A 20,522-nucleotide genomic window follows, 5' to 3' on the forward strand; every position below is an offset into this window, starting at 1 on the left:
CACAGCAAGCACAATGGGAGCTTCATGGTCAGCAGCATGGAAAGCCTGAAGCATCATCATAGTTGGAACTGCCAAAAGTCCTGGTGTAAATCCCCATGCCGCCGTCTTGTCCCCACCCAAAGGAAGCCCACGAGTGGTGCTGGAGGAGGCAATTTGGCAGCCGCAGTCTATTGGCAGCCACGATTGGCCGCCAAGAACATTTCCTCCTTCACTTCCTCCTCCTTGTGCTGCCACTGCCCGATCACCTTCTCCAGTGCCACTCATGGATTCCCTTCATGCAGGGGACAAGGCGGCAGCATGAGCTTGAGCTGAACCCCTGTACCAGGCTGGCATGGGCAGCAGCATTGGCATGGCTCATGTGCCCACAGAGAGGGCTCTGCATGCCAGCAGTTTGGCTTACTTCCATGTATAAGATGACCCTCAATGTTTGCTCTATTTTAGGAAAAATATTGTCTTATACATGGAAAAATACGGTAAGTGGACAGGGAGAGGGAAAGCTCATTAAATAAAGAAATAGTAAATACTGCACCCAGCTGGGAAAGATAGTATTTCAGGAGACAGAATCAGAATTCAAATGGCTTCAACTGATTAGAGAATTGCACAGAAACAAAATTTGTTTCAGCAAGGATAAAGGTAACTTTGATTCTCCTTTGTGGCCTCTGTGAATACACACTAATGGGTTAATCTGCTCTCGAGCAGAGCATTCTTGGAAACTTTCACAGCTCTAAGCACTTAGTGCTGGAACCTCCCCTGCACTGGCTATATAACTCTGCCCCTGGCACCCAGTGCCTCAGTTCTTTTTTCAACTGTTGCTGTAGCAGCAGCTTTGCTTGGAACGTTCCAAGTTTAAAAACCTATTCTATCTTTTTTTTCTTTCTTTGACCTCTTCTTGTTCTTTCTTCAGTAACAAATTGTTTCTTCTGCCTGGGGGAAGAGCACCAGCCGGCGTTTGGTACTCTTTGTAAAAAGCTTGCAAAGCCTTTACAAAGCCAGCTTTGGAGCTGCCTTTTATTCTTAACAAGGCTATCCCCAGGCTCAGGAGCAAAAGCTATGCATCTCTTTGTAATCTTCCTCTTCGTGTAAAAAAAGAAGAGGACAGCTGTGGCAATCTACCTTGTTGCCCCTGTTTATTGGGCCCTCACAAGGGATCACACCCTTTTTCCTTCACGCTGCCACCAGGCATTCTCCTAATACCAATTATGTTATACTCGGATGCTGCCAAAACTAAGGGTTATTGAACTTAGGAATCAGAGGTTTAATTAACAAATTTTCTTTTATTGTCAAGTAAATCATAAAGGTAAATCATGTAGGAACTGTATCAGGTATTAATACAGATTGGATTATGCATGCAGTCACTTTTATTCCAAACTACGATGTACTTGTAATCAATATCTCTCTTATAGTTCTTATGATTTCATTCCTGCTTGTTCAATATATTTAACCCTTACAATTCTCTCTCCTAACTCTCTCAGTTCAATTCACTAACCCTCTCCTTCTCTCTCCTAAACCCTAACTGCCATTCTACATCTCCAACTGTCTCTCTGACTCTGCCCTTCCACCTTTCCTGCCCTATCCTTGGCTCCTCCCCCTTGAGCTTCTGTAATGGACAGGCAGGAATGACATCACCTGTTGGCATTTCGCTACAACAGCATCTGAACTAAGTCTGCAGAGATCCGGGCACTATAGTCGGAGATATCCTGGCAACATACGGTAGCCCTAGCTTTGACCTTGGAAGAAGAAAGGGTTCCCTGCAGCTTCTGCCACCATCCTCATTTGTCAGTGATTCTCCTGACTGGGGTGAAAGCCTCTTTAGAGGGCATGGAACACCCTCCTTCATGGGCTCATTCATACAGCTGCTAATTGCGGAGAGAGCCGGGTGCCGAGGCTGAAGATGTTCTGGCAACATACGGTAAGCCTTGGCTTTGCCTTTGGGGAAAAGAAACAGCCCCCTGCAACTCCCACTGCCAGCCCCACCTGTCAGTGATATTCCTGACTGGGGTAACACCTTTTTGGTGGTTTGGCATAAAACAGCCCTCATTTATCAATGGGCTTGTTCACACAGCTATTTCTGGAGACAGCTGGGTGCCAAAGCTAGAGCTTTCTGGCAACATTCGGCAGCCTAGCTTTGCCTTTAGAAAAAAGGGGGGCCCTACAGGTCCCACTGCTAGCCCCACTAGTCAGTGATATGCCTGACTGGGGTAACACCCTTTCGGTGGTTGATAATTTGGCAAAAAACAGCCCTCATTTATTAATGGGCTTGTTCACACAGCCTGTGTCCCCACCTCAGCTACCAGTGCCAGCGTAGGAAAGGACTCATAGAAGTCAACCCAAGAGCCCTGCTGCTGTCAGGTAGACCTGAGTAATTTTCCTCAGGAGGGTCCTATCACACTGACAGGTTTCTTGCAAGACCAGTCTTTTTATTCAGTATAGGAGCTATGAGCTTTTCCCGCCACCCCACTCCACCTGGCACTGAGTCATGGGCTAAAGAGTGCTTGTGCCTCCACCTATGCCTCAGCAGTGTAGTGCTCCCTCGAACTCAGCTCCGGCAGCAAAGTATCCACAGGTTCGATTGAACCCACTGTTAATCCATTCAGCCTTCTCCGTCCCGGCAACTGTGTTGAGACTGATCTTGGTCAGGCTCATGTTAGAAAGACTTCTCCCCTAATCTTCAGAAGATGATTACATGCATGAGTCAGAAGGGGAGGAAGATTTTCCAACCTATCTTCCTACACCCATATCAGTTGCTGCAGATAGTCACCCTCCTTTACCACAGCAGGTGGTTCTTCATATCCCCAATAAGGAGTTCTTTGGTCAGTGTTTTTATTTTTTGGCCACCATGTAGCTAATTGCTCCACTTCTGTGGGCGCTTATCATCACCACTTATGGAATTTGGCATTGCCCATTCTGCAGGTAGCTCCTGTGCACCTTTACAGTTAAGGCCTCCTATATCACCAGAGGGGCAAGGGGCTGGCGCGTCACAAGTGCATGCCTTTAAACCAACATACAAACAATTGGTGGGTTGAGGACCTGCAGTTTGATGGTATAGGGCTTTTTGGTTAGAAAACTGATGTTATTCTTGATGACCTGCTCAAGCTGTAATGGCGGTATGTTCTTTTGCGGCATAACACCCGCAAGTACCTGGAGTTGTTCCTACCAGCCTGGGGCATCCTGGGAATGTCAAAGGCCTCAACCCCAAAGTTACCAGCTGCCACCCCCTAGACATGTGGGCAGGCAGTGCCCTGACCAACAAAACCACAGGCAGGACCTCAAAACCAAACAGTCTCTTTACTGCACCTGACTTTTCTGTCGTTGACCAATCAATCCGTTTGACCCCTTGTCTTTCCAATTCGTGTTCCTTCATGTTAAGGCCACCCTTAAACACACACACCCCCCAAAAAGGATGGAGGCTTCTGGCCCATCCTTGATTTTGGAGATATGAATTCTTTTATTACTCTATGTAGATTCCGTATGGCTTCCTTGGACTCTGTTATTCACATGTTACGTCCAGGGAACTGGTTTACCATAAGATGCTCATTTTCATGCCAGCATCCAGTCAGACCGTCAACGCTTTCTCAGGGTTTCAGTTGAGGGAATCACTGTCTCTTTTGTCAGAGTTAGGACTAAAGTCAGAGTTAGGACTAAAGTCGACATACATAATGTGTACATTGTACTGAGGTGACTTTGGATGCTTTCTTGAAGCAAGCTTTCCCCCCCCCCCCCCCGACAACAAGCCTGTGAAAAGGCATGATTTACAGTGGGGTCTCTACTTAAGAACGTCCCTACTTAAGAACAATCCAACTTAAGAACTGCTCCATTTGCTAAATTTTGCTTCTACTTGAGAACAGAAATCCAAGATAAGAACAGGAAAAAAAAACTTTCCTGCTCTTTTTTTAACCTTAGATCATCTTAGGTTAAAAAAAAAACTCCCCCTAGTGGTAGAGTACGTATTAACCTATGGGAACTAATGCTTCAATGTACGAACGCACCTCTACATAACAAAAAACAACCAGAACGGATTAATTGGTTTTCAGTCTATTCCTATGGGAAATTTTGCTTCAACTTAAGAACGTTTCAACTTAAGAACACCATTCCAAAACAGATTAAGTTCTTAAGTAGAGGTTCCACTGTATTATGCTCCTTTTCTTCAGGCATTTGGTTCCCTGTCCTACAGGTCCAGCGCCTTCTGGGGCTGATGGCATCTATCACAGCTGTGGGACAGCATGCTCGACTGAGGATGCATCCCTTCAAGCCTGGTTTCTCTTTTTCAGATATCTTGCAGCCACCCATCCATGTTGCTCCAGGTAACTCCAGAACTTGCTGCACAACTGGATTGGTGGGGACCCCCCCACCTTACAGATTGGGAGATCCTTTGGTCTCTTAACTGCAGATGCCAGCCTTTCAGGCTGGGGGGAGGCTTGTCTACACCACCATGTTGCCCATGGCCACTGATCCACAATAGAAGCCAGCCTGCATAACAATGGGCTGGAGCTCCTTGGCAATTACCAAGGCCTTTTGGGTCTCCGAGCGCCTATTCCGTGGGTGGGTGGTTCAGGTTGCATTGACCAATGCCACTGCAGTTTATTTTATAAACAAGCAGGGCAACACTCATTTGTTACGCCTTTCTTTCACACCATTAATTTTTCGGAATGGTGTTATGCTCGCCATATTTATCTGGTTGCTGTACATTTGACAGGCGAGAACAATTCCATGGCAGTCCATCTCAGCAGACTACAGTCCTGCCCTCACGAGTGGGCTCTCGATGATACCATATTTTGCTGCCTCTGTCGTTGATGGGCCATGTTCTGCTCCCAAGCCGGCATCCGCCACAACTCCCAGGAGGCACCTTCCTGATGAATTGGTCATGGGGCCTCCTTTACATGTTTCCACCTTTCCCCTTTCTTCAAAGGACTGTCGTTCAAGTCCAACATGAGTGTGCAAACATCATGCTTGGCCAGCCATGGTTCTCGATCCTGCTCCTGTGAGCAGCGGAATACATCATGCTGCAGCTGGTCTCTCATCTACTGTCTCGAGATAAGGGTTGGATATTTCATCCGGACCTCGAATCCTTCCACCTGTCGGCTTGGAGACTTCCCCATCTGTAACAGACATACTCAATCATGCTCACAAACCTTCTACCACCTTGACTTATTCCTATAACTCCCAACTTAAGGCCTGGGTCTTTAGGCAGACCTTCCCTTCTGTCACTACTTGATCTTTACTGTTCTGTCTTTATTTTTCCATTTTTACTTTTCTATTTTGATTTTTACCTTTCCATCTTGAACGATATCATTATTGTTGTTTTAAATTGCTGCTTTTAATTGCTTTTATGTTATTTTTATTGTAAGCTGCCCAAAGTAGATGTGGTCTAAATGGGTGGGATATAAATAAGTAAGTAAGTAAGTAAGTAAGTAAGTAAGTAAGTAAGTAAGTAAGTAAGTAAGTAAGTAAGTAAGTAAGTAAGTAAGTAAGTAAGTAAGTAAGTAAATAAATAAATAAATAAATAAATAAATAAATAAATAAATAAATAATGCATAGGTGTTCTGTCACTTTGCATCAAGACAACATTTTCCTACTAGGCCAACATCTCTGGATGCATTCCTTCAGTTTCTCCTTCACCTGTTTCATCTGGGACTGGCCCATTCTAAATGCAAGCTGTTTTTCCAAGGCCTGGAGAATATGGGCCCTGCCTATAGACCACTTACACTTGGCAGCTTTTGAGGTCTTCCTTCAAGCCCTTGGTATCAGCATCGCTCCACTTGCTAACCCTCAAAACTGCCTTTCTCCTGGCAGTAACCTTGGCTTGCAGGACTGGAGGACTGGCTACTCTAAGTGCAGATCCTCTTTTCTGTGGGGTAACCTTATGGCCAGACATTACCTTCTTGCCTAGGGTATTTTCTGCCTTCCATTTGAACCAGCCAGCTGGCTTTCCTGTTTTCTTCCCCACACCATTTTCACTGCTTGAGACAGATCTGCAATCTGTAGATGTCAAGCGTGCTATCATATTATGTGCATCGCACAACCACCTTTTGTGCCTCACAATGTCTCTTTGTCAACTTTGCTGGCTCCTCCTTTGGAGCACTGGCGTCCTCTCAAACCATTTCTAGATGGATGGTCCAGACCATCCATCTTGCCTATGATTTGGCAGAGACTCCTATTCCAAAAATGCTGTAGCATCCTCAATAGCCTTTCTCCGTGGGGTGAACATCACGGATGTCTGCTGCATTGCCACATGTACCACTCTGTCTACCTTCATCTCGCAGTACCGCCTGGATGTCCATCCGAACACTCAGGCTGTGGTAGGTCAAACTGTCGTGGCTTCTGCACTTTCATGACGTTGCTACTCCTGGTTAGTCAGCTTGCCAATCACCCATTAGTGTGTATTCACAGAGGCCACAAAAGAGAAAGAGAAGTTACTTACCTGTAACTCTGGTTCTTCGAGTGGTCCTCTGTCAATTCACATGTCCTGCCCTCCTCCCTGCTATCTGTCACGTGTGCCATGGCATGCTGGGCAGCGGCGGTCGGTTCCTTAGAACTGAGGCACTGGGTGTCGGGGGCGGAATTATGTAGCCGGTGCAGGGGAGGTCCCAGCACTAAGTGCTTAAAGCTGTGAAAGTTTCCGAGGCTGCCTGCTCGAGCACAGATGAATCCATTAGTGTGAATTCACAGAGGACCACTTGAAGAACCAGAGTTTCAGGTAAGTAACTTCTCTTTTTTGGCAGGAGAAATTAGATGCAAAATAGGGTGACATCTGACTTAGCAGTAGTGTATATGAGAAGGATTTAGTGAACTCTGGCCACAAGTTCAACATGTGTTGACGGCAAACGCAAATGTAGTAGTAGGCTGCATAACCAGAGGGATAGTGTCCAGCTCAAAGGAAGTAATAGTACCACTGTATTCTGCTTTGGTCAGACCTTACTGGAATACTGTATCTAATTCTGGACACCACTGTATAAGAAGAATATCAACAAGCTGGCTTGTACCCAGCAAAAGGCAACCAAGCCCTATGAGGAGGTTTTGAAGGGTATATGGGTACATTTTGTCTGGAGAAAAAACTTGAGAGATGATACAACATACATGTTTAAATATTTGAGGGGCTGTCATGTGGAAGATGGAGCAAGTTTATTTTCTATTGCTTCAAAGTGTAGGAACTAGAGTAAGAGATTCAAATTACAAGAAGGCAGATTTTGACTAAATGTTAGGAAGAGCTTCCTGATAGTGAGAGTGTTTGAGAATGGACTACTTTGGAAGGAAGCAGACTGTTCTTTATTGTAGGATTTTTTAATCAAGTTGGGTGCTATAACTGTGGATTTCTTATATCAGCAGAGTGTTAGGCTCAGTGATCTTAGGTGTGCCTTCCAGCTCTATATTTCTAAGGTGAAAATGCACAAGACTACTGCCGTCCCCAATCTCTAAAATAATGAAGATGAGTGTATGGGCAGTTGCAGTTCCCCCTGCCCCCGTATTGCCTTAAAAGGGGGGGGGCTAATTCTATCAGCTCTCATTCTAGATGGGATGGATTAAACTGTAGTTCTTCATTTGTGACACTGCACATAATCAAGGGTGCTGTTTACAAGAGGAGTGTGGAACATGTGGCCCTCCAGATGTTATCATCATTATTGTTTGTGCCAGTATAGTTGATAAGAATAACTGGGCAACAACATTTGAATGGCTACATATCACTGAAACATGATGCTCACATATTCTCAAATTTGAGTTCTTTTTGCTGCCTTTATATTGTTGGTGATGCGTGTTTTCTTTTTGCTTTATGTTTTCAGGAAGGTTTGCAGACATATTGTTTCCTAGTGTTTGCTGCTGTCTGTCTTGCTGGAGGCACATATCTTTTTATTGTCCTTCCTGAAACAAAAAACAAGTCTCTTGCTGAAATCAACCAAGCATTTGCCAAGAAGAAGAGAGTGCCTTTAGAAATCCATGAAATGGACCAGTTTAAAGCCAGGAAAAAATCAGGTGGAGAACAAGAATCAAACTTGTCATCTACATTTAAGAATGGGGAAGTCAAAAACAGAATAGTTTAAAACCCTATTTTTAAAATAGTATTGTTGCATCACATGCATTGGTACCATAATCATTCCTTTCAACATGCAGAGGAAACTGTTAAACAATTTAAATTAGCTGACGCAAACAATGAAGAATAGGATTGCTGGAGGAACTGAAACTGGTTGTTGATTCTTTTAAATCTATGCAAACTCAAAACTGATGATTGTTTAATGAGGCAAACAAGGAGAAAACTCTGCATCAGATCAATTTCTTAGCATCTGCTAGTTCTGCAACATAGAAGCCAGTGAATACTTCCTAATAATTTTCCTAAGGTGCCCTCTAAATCTGGAGCAGACGAACTACTTGTCTCAGTGACACAGCATGGGAGGAGGAGGAGTTCTGTCTTTGGTGCCCTTTACAACCTGCCCCTAGCTGCCTTGGTCATCTCCTCACTAGAGGTGGAGGAGTTGCTGCCGCCAGCACCTTTATTCATGACAATCTATAGTATGGAAAAGCAAGCTTTTGGAGAGATTTATTTAGTGGATGTCTCTGCCCCTTGACTATTAGTCCCACAGTATCAGCTATATATCTGGGAAACTACAAGTTAATGTGCTTCCATTATGAGAATAGAGACTTATCCCATGCTACTCAGTTGCTTGGGCCTTTTTGTTTTTAGGAACTGCTTCTTTCAAGAAAGAGTAACAAATGCCTCAAAAGCGGTGTGATGTTTGTGTACTCCCTCAGATGTAGAATTTGTGAGCAAACATGGTGCTCGAAAGCACACGTGAAAGCCTGGACAGAGAGTAATCAGGAGTTTGCACACGCTAGAATAGGCTGAGGGAATCCTGGAGCTCAGCTAGCCGTGCTACAACCCTCCGTCTTACAAGTCTGCCCATATAAGAACACCCTTGTACTCTCAGATATTACTGTGAGAAGAACAGGTGGGCTTTGTAGTCCTTGGACTTAACTTGCACCACTGGCAGGACTCCTTAAGTATGCTAGGCTGAGGCAGCACTCTCAGATGACCCTAACACAAGTGTACTGTTCAGGAAACCAAATGAGTTTTATAATCATTATTTTATTAAAAAAATAAGAATGTTACTAGGTATCAAAACCAAACTAAGCCAAGGCAAGTAAATAAGCATTGTGTTAGTTATTTACAACTCTGTAGTGAGGCAAAGAAAACATGAAAAATAGAAAAGTGTTCAAAAACCTTACAAAAATACAAAAAGCCATTAAAAAGAATAACAACAGTTCCAGTCCAGTAATTCATTAGGAAAAACAAAATACTCCAAGTAGGTTATAAAAAGGCTATAGTCCTCAGTGATTCTGTAGAACAAAAATCCTGTACTAAAAAGAAAAATTCAGTAAAAGTCCCATTGTCGTTAGGAAAGAAAAATCCAGTAAATGTCCCATTGTCCTTACAAAATTACAAGAGCATAGTCTATGTGGAGTATTCCAAAAATAAGAGTTCATAGAGAAATAATCCATAGTCCTTAGGAAAAAGCCCATAGGTCCAAGGGTAACCCAGTATAGTACAAAGATCAGTCCATGTAAAGGTTGGTCCCGATAGACTTCAGGGTGTGTCACGAATGACTGACTGAAGAGTCAGTCTTGAATGACCATGTCCATAGGCAAAAAGTTCCTTTTTCAAGAGTAACTGGCAAGGGCTTATCGCACCTTCCCACGATGTCATCCAATCAGAGTTTGTTACTAGGCAAGCAGTCCTGTTGCACCACAAGACTTCTTTCCCATACACACCAGGTGTTATTTGGGTTACTGTGGTTTAGCAAAGAGTCACAACAATTCCCATCTAATCACACCGAGTCCTTTTCTCAGGCTGTCAGAATAACATTCTCTCTGCTCGCCTAGAAAACAACCTGTCCGCATAGCATAGATACTTTATACAAACAAGATGGAACCTCTCTTGCTCATTTCTTAATTACAAACCCCATATTCCTTACAAGATTTTAATTCAAAAACCCATCTCATCACAGAATTATTTAAATATCAGGGCTTACTATCTTTTATTCAGTCCTCTAAGTTAAATGAGAATCCTATTATGTTCTCAGGGTTGTTGTTATTGTTAATAAAATTACAATGTTTTCATGTTTTGGTACAAACGCTTTGGAAATAAAATTAATCAAAATGATGTATTATGAAAATTGGCCAATGTAGATTGTATACATATTTTTTACTTAAACCCATTCAGTTTTAAACAATGTAACTATTTTATGGGTTAATATAGATTTGTTTGAGCTAAGAGAATTCACAGGTTCAGAAAAGGGTATATGCTTAGCTCATGTTTAGAAACAGTGTTCACCTAAATGGAGAAAGATCATGTCCCTTTTTGAAGTTGCCATGATGGTGAGTTAGCTGCTCGGAGAGGGGAGGTATAGGAGTTATTATCTGACTGCAGAACAGAGATTAATGATCTGCTGCTAAGCTACAGCAAGTAAATGATCAAATCTGCTCTTTGAAAGCTGATGAGAAGGAAGATCTCAAGCGGCATAACTTTGTTAATGCCTGTAACATCGGAGTTTTCTTACTATGTCACAGCTCGGAAACGAAACCAACTCTGTTCTCTTTCCCTCTTAACCCTTCTTCCCAGAGAAACTGGCTTTTCATAAATATGTAAACTCAGGACTTAAGAACGCTAAATAACTCTGCATAATTTAACCTACGTGACTCTGCATCTAGCTACAAGATGAATTATAAATCAAATAACATCCTTGGGGTCCCCTCTCGTAAGACTTCAAGTGCGGACTAGTTAATAAATCAAGAGGGAAATCTGAGTAATTAACCTGCTACAGCCATGGAGACTCATCACAGCACACAATGGATTATTTTAAGGGACTTCTTCAAGAATGTCAATTCAGACTTCCGGCTTGATGTCGCGACGAGACAGCAGCAGGAGGACAGAGCTCTGTCCCCTGGGCTGAATCCTGACCTTGTTCGGGACACCGTAGGGTGTTGGAACCACCCTGGAGGGGTGGTGAACTGGGGGGGGAACCTGTTGATCACGGGGGGGCGGCGGCCACCCCGTTCGATCCAGGAAACTCCCAAATCAGCGAACGGGCAGAAACAAGCAGCTTTGGCTTGCTTGCAAGTCGCTGGCAGCCGGCCAAAGAAGCAAGAACCAGCCTTTTGACATCGCTGTTTACCATTGGGTGGGACTTTTATAACTAATTGCTTATACCCCTGAAAAATTCCTATACAGTATATGGAAAAAGAAATGCTGTCCCTCAGAAACTAAAAAGCGGCAGAAGATCTGGTGAGAGGGATAGCTGATGGAAAGGAAATAACTTTAAAATATACTTTGAGAATATTACAGTTTGATGCTGTGAAGCTTGAGAAATTTTCCTGCAACCTATATTTGATAATCTGAATTTTATTTTGACTATTTGGAATCTCTTGGCGTGGAGCTCAGGAGCTGTGACCTTGACTACTTGGCTGTTATTCCCTTTTGACTTCCTCTGAGCTTGGCTGGGAAATTAACCCTAAAGTGGACTTTTAAGGCCATCAGCCGTGGATACAATATTGCAATGGCACAACAAGGAGAATTCTGGAACGGAATAAAACTTGCACTTGAAAGAATATTGGACACCGTGAAATTTCACTACGAAGAAGCAAAATTAGCTAATCAACATCAGATGGATTGTGGTCTGCAGGCAGCAGGGAGCGGCAAGGAAGGAGATGGGAATATCTCAGATGAGGCATCCCAATTAAAACAGCAGCTTGAGGAAATTGTTCCAAGAGAGGCACCGGTCTTGGATCAGGGAGGAGTGCCAGGGAGGGACAAGGGGGAAAAGACAGCAAAATTAACCAGAAGATGCCTGGAGGACTCACTGAGGATGGACTGGGTGCATAGAGAGTTGGTGGGCATAGATCAGACCTATAAAATGGCTTCAGAGGACATGAGGGATGACAGAAAACTTGAAAACATAGTAATATTAAATGAGAAAGAAATTAGAGAGGGAATTACCTAGAAAGATGAAAAAAGGGAAAACAAGGAAGGGCCCCTTAATATTGAAAACAGGTTTATATTCACCATTTGGATTTGTAAAAGGGTATATTCTGTATATTAAAAAGGAGAATTAAATTGAAATAAGGGAGGCCTAATTAGAGTAAAGATGTAATATGGTGATTTTTTATTTTAGGTAAACTAAATTAGATATAAAGCTGCGTTATGGATCTGGAACCACCTTTAATAAAAATGTTACTAGAAGACTGTTAATAGAAGAATTATTAGAAGAATTTTATATAATATGAGAGTAATATTATGATAGTGGTCATATTGTGTACTAAAATCTGTATGTGAATGGTTTGAATGCTTGAAAGATGTTTGGAATTGGGGGGGACAACCAGGAAAACACTGAGATGTAAAAAACAAATAATTGTAAGCAAAATTTGTAACATGATGTCTGATAAGCACAAAACAATGTAGATAGACCGGAAAAGAGAATGTCAATTCAATATAATCAATCATTTCGAGGCTCAGCTTGTGGAGATCAGAACAGACTTGAGGATGACTTTTTCTGCTCTGCATGAAGAGATAGAGAGTAAGGACAAACAACTTAACCAAATCTTTAATGAACAGCCATTTTCATCAGAGAGAGAGATTGCCTCAAAGCATTACAGACAAACCATGGAACTGATTCAACAACTCCCGTCGTCAGAGAGAGAGAAGACTCACTTTCTCCAAAAATTGCTTAAAAAGATGAAAGGGGGGTTGGGAAGGGAGAAAGTATCTCAAGACTGTTCCGAAAAGAAAAAAATGTAAAGGGGGAGAAATGGGCACATTTGAGGGCAGAAATCGACGATCAGAGATCACACACTATGTTGCTCCAAAACCAAACCACTGACTATATGGGGATGAATTTAGTCAACCATATAGAAAATGTCTTAAAGAAATATTATAGATGGCATTTCAAAACTGGGAAAAGAAAAAAAATGAAAAAAGGAGGTAAGAGGCTAATTCTGGTTTGATATCCATGAATTTTAGAAATGATGATGAATAATAATAGTGGATGTTTTATTTGCGAGGCACCCATATTGAGACATTAAAGATGTGTGATTTTAATAGTGACAATGTTGACAAGATTAGAGAGACAATCCTGGTTTGATAACACTGGAGTTGATAAATAAAAATGAAAAAGGAGGAAGTTACTTGCTGAACAAATAATAGAAATCAATTGGCTTAAGATATATATAATTAACATATAAAGCAACATGACTAATATACTATAAGTAAATTTGGCCAGATATGAAATTTAATGCTAGACAAGCATATGTGATTCATGAACTTTAGAAATGATGATGAATAATAATATTGGATGTTTTGTTTGTGAGGCATGTATATTGAAATACCAAATATGTGTGAATAATAATAATAATAATAATAATAATAATAATAATAATAATAATAATAATAATAATAATAATAATAATAATAATAATAACAATAATAATAATAATAATTTATTGTCATTGTAAGTATATACACAGTATACCATACAATGAAATTCACAGACACCCAGAGACCAGACACATGCACACACATAACACTCCCCAAACACTCCCCACCCACTAGAAATCCCCCACTAAAAATACAAACATCTACACCTCAGGCCAAGTAACACAGTCCAACTAATTATTCACTACTGGTGGTCTTTAAGCTCATTATTAATTGCAATTATAGCTCTAGGACAAAAACTATTTAGAAAACGTGTGGTCCGAGTCTTAATTGTTCTATATCTTCTGCCAGACGGTAACAGTTCAAAAAAGTTATAAGCAGGATGGGAAGAGTCTCTCAGGATGCTGTGTGACTTCCTCAGACAGCGGGATGTGAAGATGTCATCCAGGGTTGGTAGCTGGAGCCCGATGATATTCTGGGCAATTTTAATGGTTCTCTGTAGAGCTTTTTTGTCCGCTACAGAGCTACTCTCAAACCATGCCAGAATGCCATAGGTTAGGACACTCTCAATGGTGCTACGGTAGTAGGACAGAAGTAAATGCTGTGATAAATTTAACTTCCCGAGCATTCTCAGGAAATACAGCCTCTTCTGTGCCTTCTTTATTAGCATGTTGGCATTTATAGTCCATGAGAGATCCTCTGAGATGTAAGTACCCAGAAATTTAAAACTACCAACTCTCTCCACTTCCTCACCGTTTATGTACAGTGGTAAATGTACATTTCTCTTCCTCCTAAAATCAATTTTGAGTTCTTTAGTTTTTTTGATGTTAAGTGTGAGATGATTTTCTTTACACCATAGTATCAATCTTTGTACTTCCTTTCTATAAGCAGACTCATTGTTCTTATTTATGAGTCCCACCACTGTTGTATCATCCGCAAATTTAATAATTGCATTGGTGTTATATAGTGGGGTGCAATCATGTGTGTACAGGGAATAGAGGAAGGGACTTAGCACGCAGCCCTGGGGAGCTCCTGTACTTAGTACCAGGGTAGGAGAATGGTGGGATCCCATCCTTACTGACTGTGGCCTATCTGTCAGAAAATCCTTTATCCACATGCAGATCTCCTGAGGTAATCCCAGGTTGATCATTTTTAAAAACAACCTATTTGGTAGAATGGTATTAAAAGCAGAGCTATAATCCACAAACAACAGCTTCACATAAGTTCCCTGTTGTTCTAAGTGGCTCAATACAGTATGGAGTACGATGGACACAGCATCATCAGTAGATCTATTTCTCCTGTATGCAAATTGCCATGGATCCAAAGAAGGTGGAAGACTAGCCTTAATGTAATCCAGCACCAATCTCTCAAAACATTTCATAATAACAGATGTTAAAGCTACTGGTCTATAATCATTGGGAGATACCACAGCTGATTGCTTCGGGACTGGCACTATAATAGATGTCTTCAGGCAAGTGGGGACAGAACACTGCAACAAGGATAGATTGAAAATATCCGTAAAAACTCCAGCTAATTCTGCAGCACAGCCCCTAACAACTCGTGCCATGATTCCATCTGGTCCAGCGGCCTTTCGAATATTAATATTCTGGAAAGCGCGTCTCACATCTGAAATCTGCAGTACTAGTGGTTGTCTGTCGATGGTAGATTCTAGTGATGTATTATGGACAGTAGGTGCTGGAATAATGGTTGTTCCTGTTTCCACCTCAAAACGGCTGAAAAATTGATTTAACTGCTCAGCCAAAAAATCACTGCTGCTACACAGACTGTTTTTGTTACTCTGACCAGTGATTTGTCGTAGGCCGTGCCACACTTGGCGAGTGTCAGAACTTTCAAGGTGTTGTTCAATTCTCTGGCTGTACATAGCTTTGGCATCCCTAATGCCCCTTTTCAGTTTAGCTCTGGCCTCTCTATACTGTAGTTCATCACCAGAATGAAAAGCAGCATTTCTGGCTTTTAATAAAAGGCGCACTTCTCTATTTAGCCAAGGCTTGTTGTTAGAAAACACTCGTACTTGTCTTGTGGTAGTAATAACATCGATGCAGCTTTTGATATAAAACAGTACTGTCGAGGCATAAGTATCAACATTGTCCTCCTCAAACAGTGTCCAATCAGTGCTCCTAAAGCAATCTTGAAGTTGCTCAGTTGCATCCACTGGCCACACTTGTATTTCTCTAATTGATGGTCTGATTCTTTTAACAAGGGGTCTGTACGATGGAATCAAAAAAAGAGATATATGATCTGACTGTCCCAAGCTAGGCAATGGCTTCATCTTATATCCATGCATGATGTTACAGTATACCTGATCCAAGGTATTTTCCCCTCTAGTGGGACAGTCCACATACTGATAAAAGTTAGGGAGGACGGTCTTTAAATTGGCTTGATTGAAATCACCTGCTACCACCAGCACTCCATCTGGGTAGGCCTGCTGCTGTTTGCTGATAGCAGTTAACAAACAACTCAAAGCTGTGGTTGTGTTAGCATCAGGAGGTATATATATTGCTGTTATTATAACAACATTAAACTCACGAGGCATTTCACTGCCAAATACTCCAAATCAGGAGAACAGTGAATGTCCATTATTTTAACATCTGTGCTCCAATTATCGTTTGTGTAAACACAAACCCCTCCACCTCTGCTCTTCCCAGATTCAATAGACTTGTCTGCTCGATGTACTCTGTGTCCTTGTAGTTCAATTACTCAATTATAAGAGTGATTATGTTGACAAGATTAAACATATACTTTTCTGTTTATAAGAATGGAGATTTTCGAGGAATGAACAGGCCTGTGCGGATATTATGGGTGGATAAGTAATCTTAAAGAGGAAGTGAGGAATGTTTATGATCAGATTTAGATGGATGGAAATGCAGATAAGAGAATTTATAAAATTTATTATAAACTTAGGAGGTTAGATACTTAGATATACAAAAACGACCTTAGGCATCCTTCAGTCTTGAAAGACTATGGTAACGTGCTCTGTATGGAGGACTTGGAACAGCATCTAGTGTGGCTGAGAAGGCCAATTCGAGAGTGACAGCCCCTTCCACACTGAAGATAAATACAATCTGCCCCCTGTCCGGCTCCCTGGTTTTGCTGCTTTTGTGACTTCCTCTATGCCTCGGCCTGCTGGGCAAGGGTCTCTTCAAGTGATGCAGTGCATGCCTCCAGGCTGAACGCTCAGATGTCAGGGTTTCCCATCTGTTGAGGTCTATTCCTAAGGCCTTCAGATCTCGCTTGCAGATGTCCTTGTATCGCAGTTGTGGTCTCCCTCTGGGGCGCTTTCCCTGTCGCAAACACGGGTTCGAAAACACACGTGTAAGCTTGGACAGAGAGCAATCAGGAGTTTGTACATGCTAAAATGGGCTGAATGAGTCCAAATTCAGCTAGCCTTGATACAACACTCCTTCTCGCAGGTCTGCCCACATAAGAACACCCTGGTACTCTCTGATATTATTATGAAAAGGTCAAGTGGGCTTTGTAGTCCTTAGACTTAACTTGCACCACTGACAGGACTCTAAGTAAGCTAGGCCGAGGCAGCACTCTCAGATGACCCTATGACAAGTGTACTGTTCAGGAAACCAAATGAGTTTTATAATCTTTATTTTATTAAAGAAAAAGCATGTTACTAAGTATCAAAGCCAAATTAAACCAAAACAAATAAACTAGCATTGTGCTGTTTAGTTACAAAGATGTAGTGAGGCAAAGAAAACATGAAAAATAGAAAAGTATTCAAAAACCTTATAAAAACACAAAAAGACAGTAAAAAGAATAAAAACAGTTCCAGTCTAGGAAATCATTAGTAAAAACAAAATAATCCAAGTAGGTTATAAAAAGGCTATAGTCCTCAGTGATCCTATAGAATAAAAACCCCTAAACAAAAGTAAAAATCCCTTATATATCCCATAGTCCTTAGTAAAGAAAAATCCAGTAAATATACCATAGTCCTTACAACATTACAAGAGCATAGTCCATATGGAGTATTCCAAGAAAAGAAGTCCATAAAGAATATTCCATAGAACAGTCCATAGAAAATAGTCCATGCACAGTCCTTAGGAAAAAATCCCATAAGTCCAAAAGTAATCCAGCAAAGCATAGGAACCAGTCCATGTAGGTAGGCCACCAGCCTGTCTCGAAAGACATTAGGGTGAGTCCCAAATGGCTGAAGAGTAGGTCACGAATCACTGAAAGGTAGGTCTTGGAAAGACAATGTCCATAGGCAAAAAGTTCCTTTTTCAAGAGTAACTGGCAAGGGCTTAATGCACCTTCCCACGATGTCATCCAATCAGAGTTCGTTACTAGGCAAACAGTCCTGTTGCACCACATGACTTCTTTCTCATACACACCAGATGTTATTTGGGTTACGGTGGTTTCTAAAGTGGAATTGGATTTTAGCCAGTTAAATAAGTTAATCACACAGAGTCCTTTCTCAGGCTCTCAGAATAACATTCTCTCTGCTCGCCTGGAAAACAACTTGTCAGCATAGCAAAGATACTTTATACAAAGAACCAAGATGGAACCTCTCTGGCTCATTTCTTAATTACAAAACCCATATGCCTTAAAAGATTTTAACTCAAAAACCCATCTCATCACAAGCCCCCGGAAGATTAACAAAATTCTCAAACAATTTAAGTTTTAATTTTGATAACTGAATAAGATGAGATGTCATAATTAAGCATTAACAAAATAGAGATTCTAAAAATATGATTCTAAAATAGCAAAACAATTGATACATGAGAACTATTATAATTACGTATTTACCATACATGAGAGAAATTTGCGTTAGACACTTCTACTAGTCTGAAAAACAGAAGAATAAACAAGTTAGTATAATTAATCAAATACATCACTCTGCATATGCTCAGATAATACTCTAGTCATCAAACAGTAAAATAATGAAACCAGGGTTAACATCATAATGACTTGACAAACCAATATACTGATATGAAGTAATAATGGATAAAACACTCTATGTATGCTCAGGAACATTGTCATACAGAATACCAAGAAAATTAAACATCAGAGCTTTAACAATTCTAGCCATTTTCTCCCCTTGCATCTGCACTAAACATTCTCGATAAACAATGGGCAATCAAGGCCTCCTTTCTAGGTAGATGTTCAACATCAAAATCATATTTTTGCAATCTGAAATACCACTGCGTTAATCTTGGGCTTCGATGTCTCTGCTTCTCTAAGAATGTCAAAGCATTTTGGTCTGCTTGAATTGGATCAGGGCTGTAAATTACAAGGTTGCCTACATAGCCAATCACATAATATAAATCACCAAACAATTCATCAACCAATTTCTGAAAAGTAACATAGGTATTTTTCATTCCAGGTGCTAGTTTTCTGAGTTGGTAAATTCCCTGAGGGCAAGTAAATGATGTATAAGGGCGATGTTCCTCTTTAATTAAAATCTGATAAAGCCCTCCTTTTATTCCAATCACAGAAATATATTCAGCGTTTGCAACAATTTCTACCAACATCTCAACATTGATTGTAGGGATTGTCTCAGTCTTCGTGAACTTATTTAACTGGCTAAAATCCAATTCCACTTTAGGATTAGCATCCTGTTCGCCTTGACAAATTGAAATAGTATTGAATACAGCTGTCAAACCATCATTGACTGTAATGGAATGTTTCACCACATTAGACTCTCCAGGTGAATTAGAGAAAATGTTTTGGTGATTAGCTAACACAGACTCCAATACCTGTTCTTGGCTAAATTGATCAATGCCTTCAATTCCAGTATCTACCTCCTCATCACTTCCTCCACCTTGCTCATTATTCTCTTGGTCTACCTCTGTTACCACAGGTGTAATGTCAGGAATCTCTGGGTCAAGAAATGCAATGCACATGTAAACCCGAATTGCTGGTGTTCTTTCTGAATTAACTGTGCTATCAGGTTTGGTCACAAGAGGCCGCTGTTGCATCAAAGTTCCCTCGGGAGTACTCTGCATAGCCTCAGAAACAGTATCAGCATTCTCACCACTTCCTTGGAAAATAGGCTGTTGAAAATAAGTATGGTCCCAAACCTCTGCTTTTCTTTCTAAAGATCTTTCTGAGAAGATTAACTGTGGTACTGGGCCAAAGTTTCCAGACATGATTTCAGTCTCTGGAGAAACATCAGTACTTTGTAATCCCAAAAAGTTAGCGCTTCCCCCTTCATTGGTTGTGTTAGAAACAGTCTCACCATCTGACAGGTTCAAATGCAGCTTTCTATCTTTAATCAAGTTTACAGAATTAGTTCCACCCTCACTTGTACTATTGAAACAATGTGAAAGTCCATGCTGCAAAACCGCTCCACTATCACCTCCTATGGCACTTGGCAAAGACTCTGAGAAAACCTTCACTCCTCCAGCTTTCTCAACAGACTGCTCCGGTACGCTAAGTAGGCCACCCCCCTGGTAACACTCGTTACTCCCGAACTGCCATGAAGCACACGGGGTCCCTGCCAAACTTCCAGTGTCTGATTTCGCTGTTCCCTCTGGGCTAAGAGAAGGGGGGTTGTTTGAGATCTGACATGCATCAAAATCTGCTGACACAAGTCCTAGCGAAGAATTAAGCTGAGTCTCTATTTCAACATCTCGGTATTTCACTCCCCCATGAACTACTGTGGCTTCTAAGCTGATGTGAGGCCTCTCAGTCCCAGCAATTGCTTTATTGCTTTGGAAAATCCCTTGCTCTCCTCCTTCTGGCAAACCCATAGTCTCATCCCGAATTATTTCAGAACTTCTCACCTGTCCTGTGCTCTGGAAAAGAGCTGAGGTTGGTGCTGAGCTGAATCCCAATGCACTGAAATTCTCTGGAGCACTGCAGTTTTCCCTTGCGTCGTCCGATGCTAATTCCCTCAAGGAAACAGCTTCTCGGCGAACTTTCTCCTGCATTCCTTTCTCTGCGCGCGGCTCCAGGGCCTGTGAATCCTCTGTTTGGACGGGCGATGAATCGCTGTCTTCTCTGGAATGCTCATTAGAATTCCACTGGGCCTTGTTAACTCTTTCCACACAAGCATCTTGCATCTCAGGATCGCTCCCAATTGTTTGGAGCGTCTCGTTGCAGTAATCCCCAAAGGAACCCTGCTGAGTTTGGAAAAACT

General features: G+C 41.6%; 1 protein-coding gene across 1 annotated transcript in view; it reads left to right on the forward strand.

Moving 5' to 3' along the window:
* SLC2A9 (solute carrier family 2 member 9) overlaps window positions 1-10,160 on the forward strand; it is a 203,114-nt gene extending 192,954 nt beyond the window's left edge. The window contains exon 12 of the mRNA XM_020814683.3: window positions 7,776-10,160. Coding sequence (XP_020670342.1) covers window positions 7,776-8,033 — 258 coding nt within the window. The 3' untranslated portion in view covers window positions 8,034-10,160. The remainder of the gene's footprint in view (window positions 1-7,775) is intronic.
* Window positions 10,161-20,522: the final 10,362 nt, after the last annotated feature.

Source organism: Pogona vitticeps, chromosome 5 (genome assembly GCF_051106095.1).
Source record: "Pogona vitticeps strain Pit_001003342236 chromosome 5, PviZW2.1, whole genome shotgun sequence".
Classification (NCBI taxonomy): domain Eukaryota; kingdom Metazoa; phylum Chordata; class Lepidosauria; order Squamata; family Agamidae; genus Pogona; species Pogona vitticeps.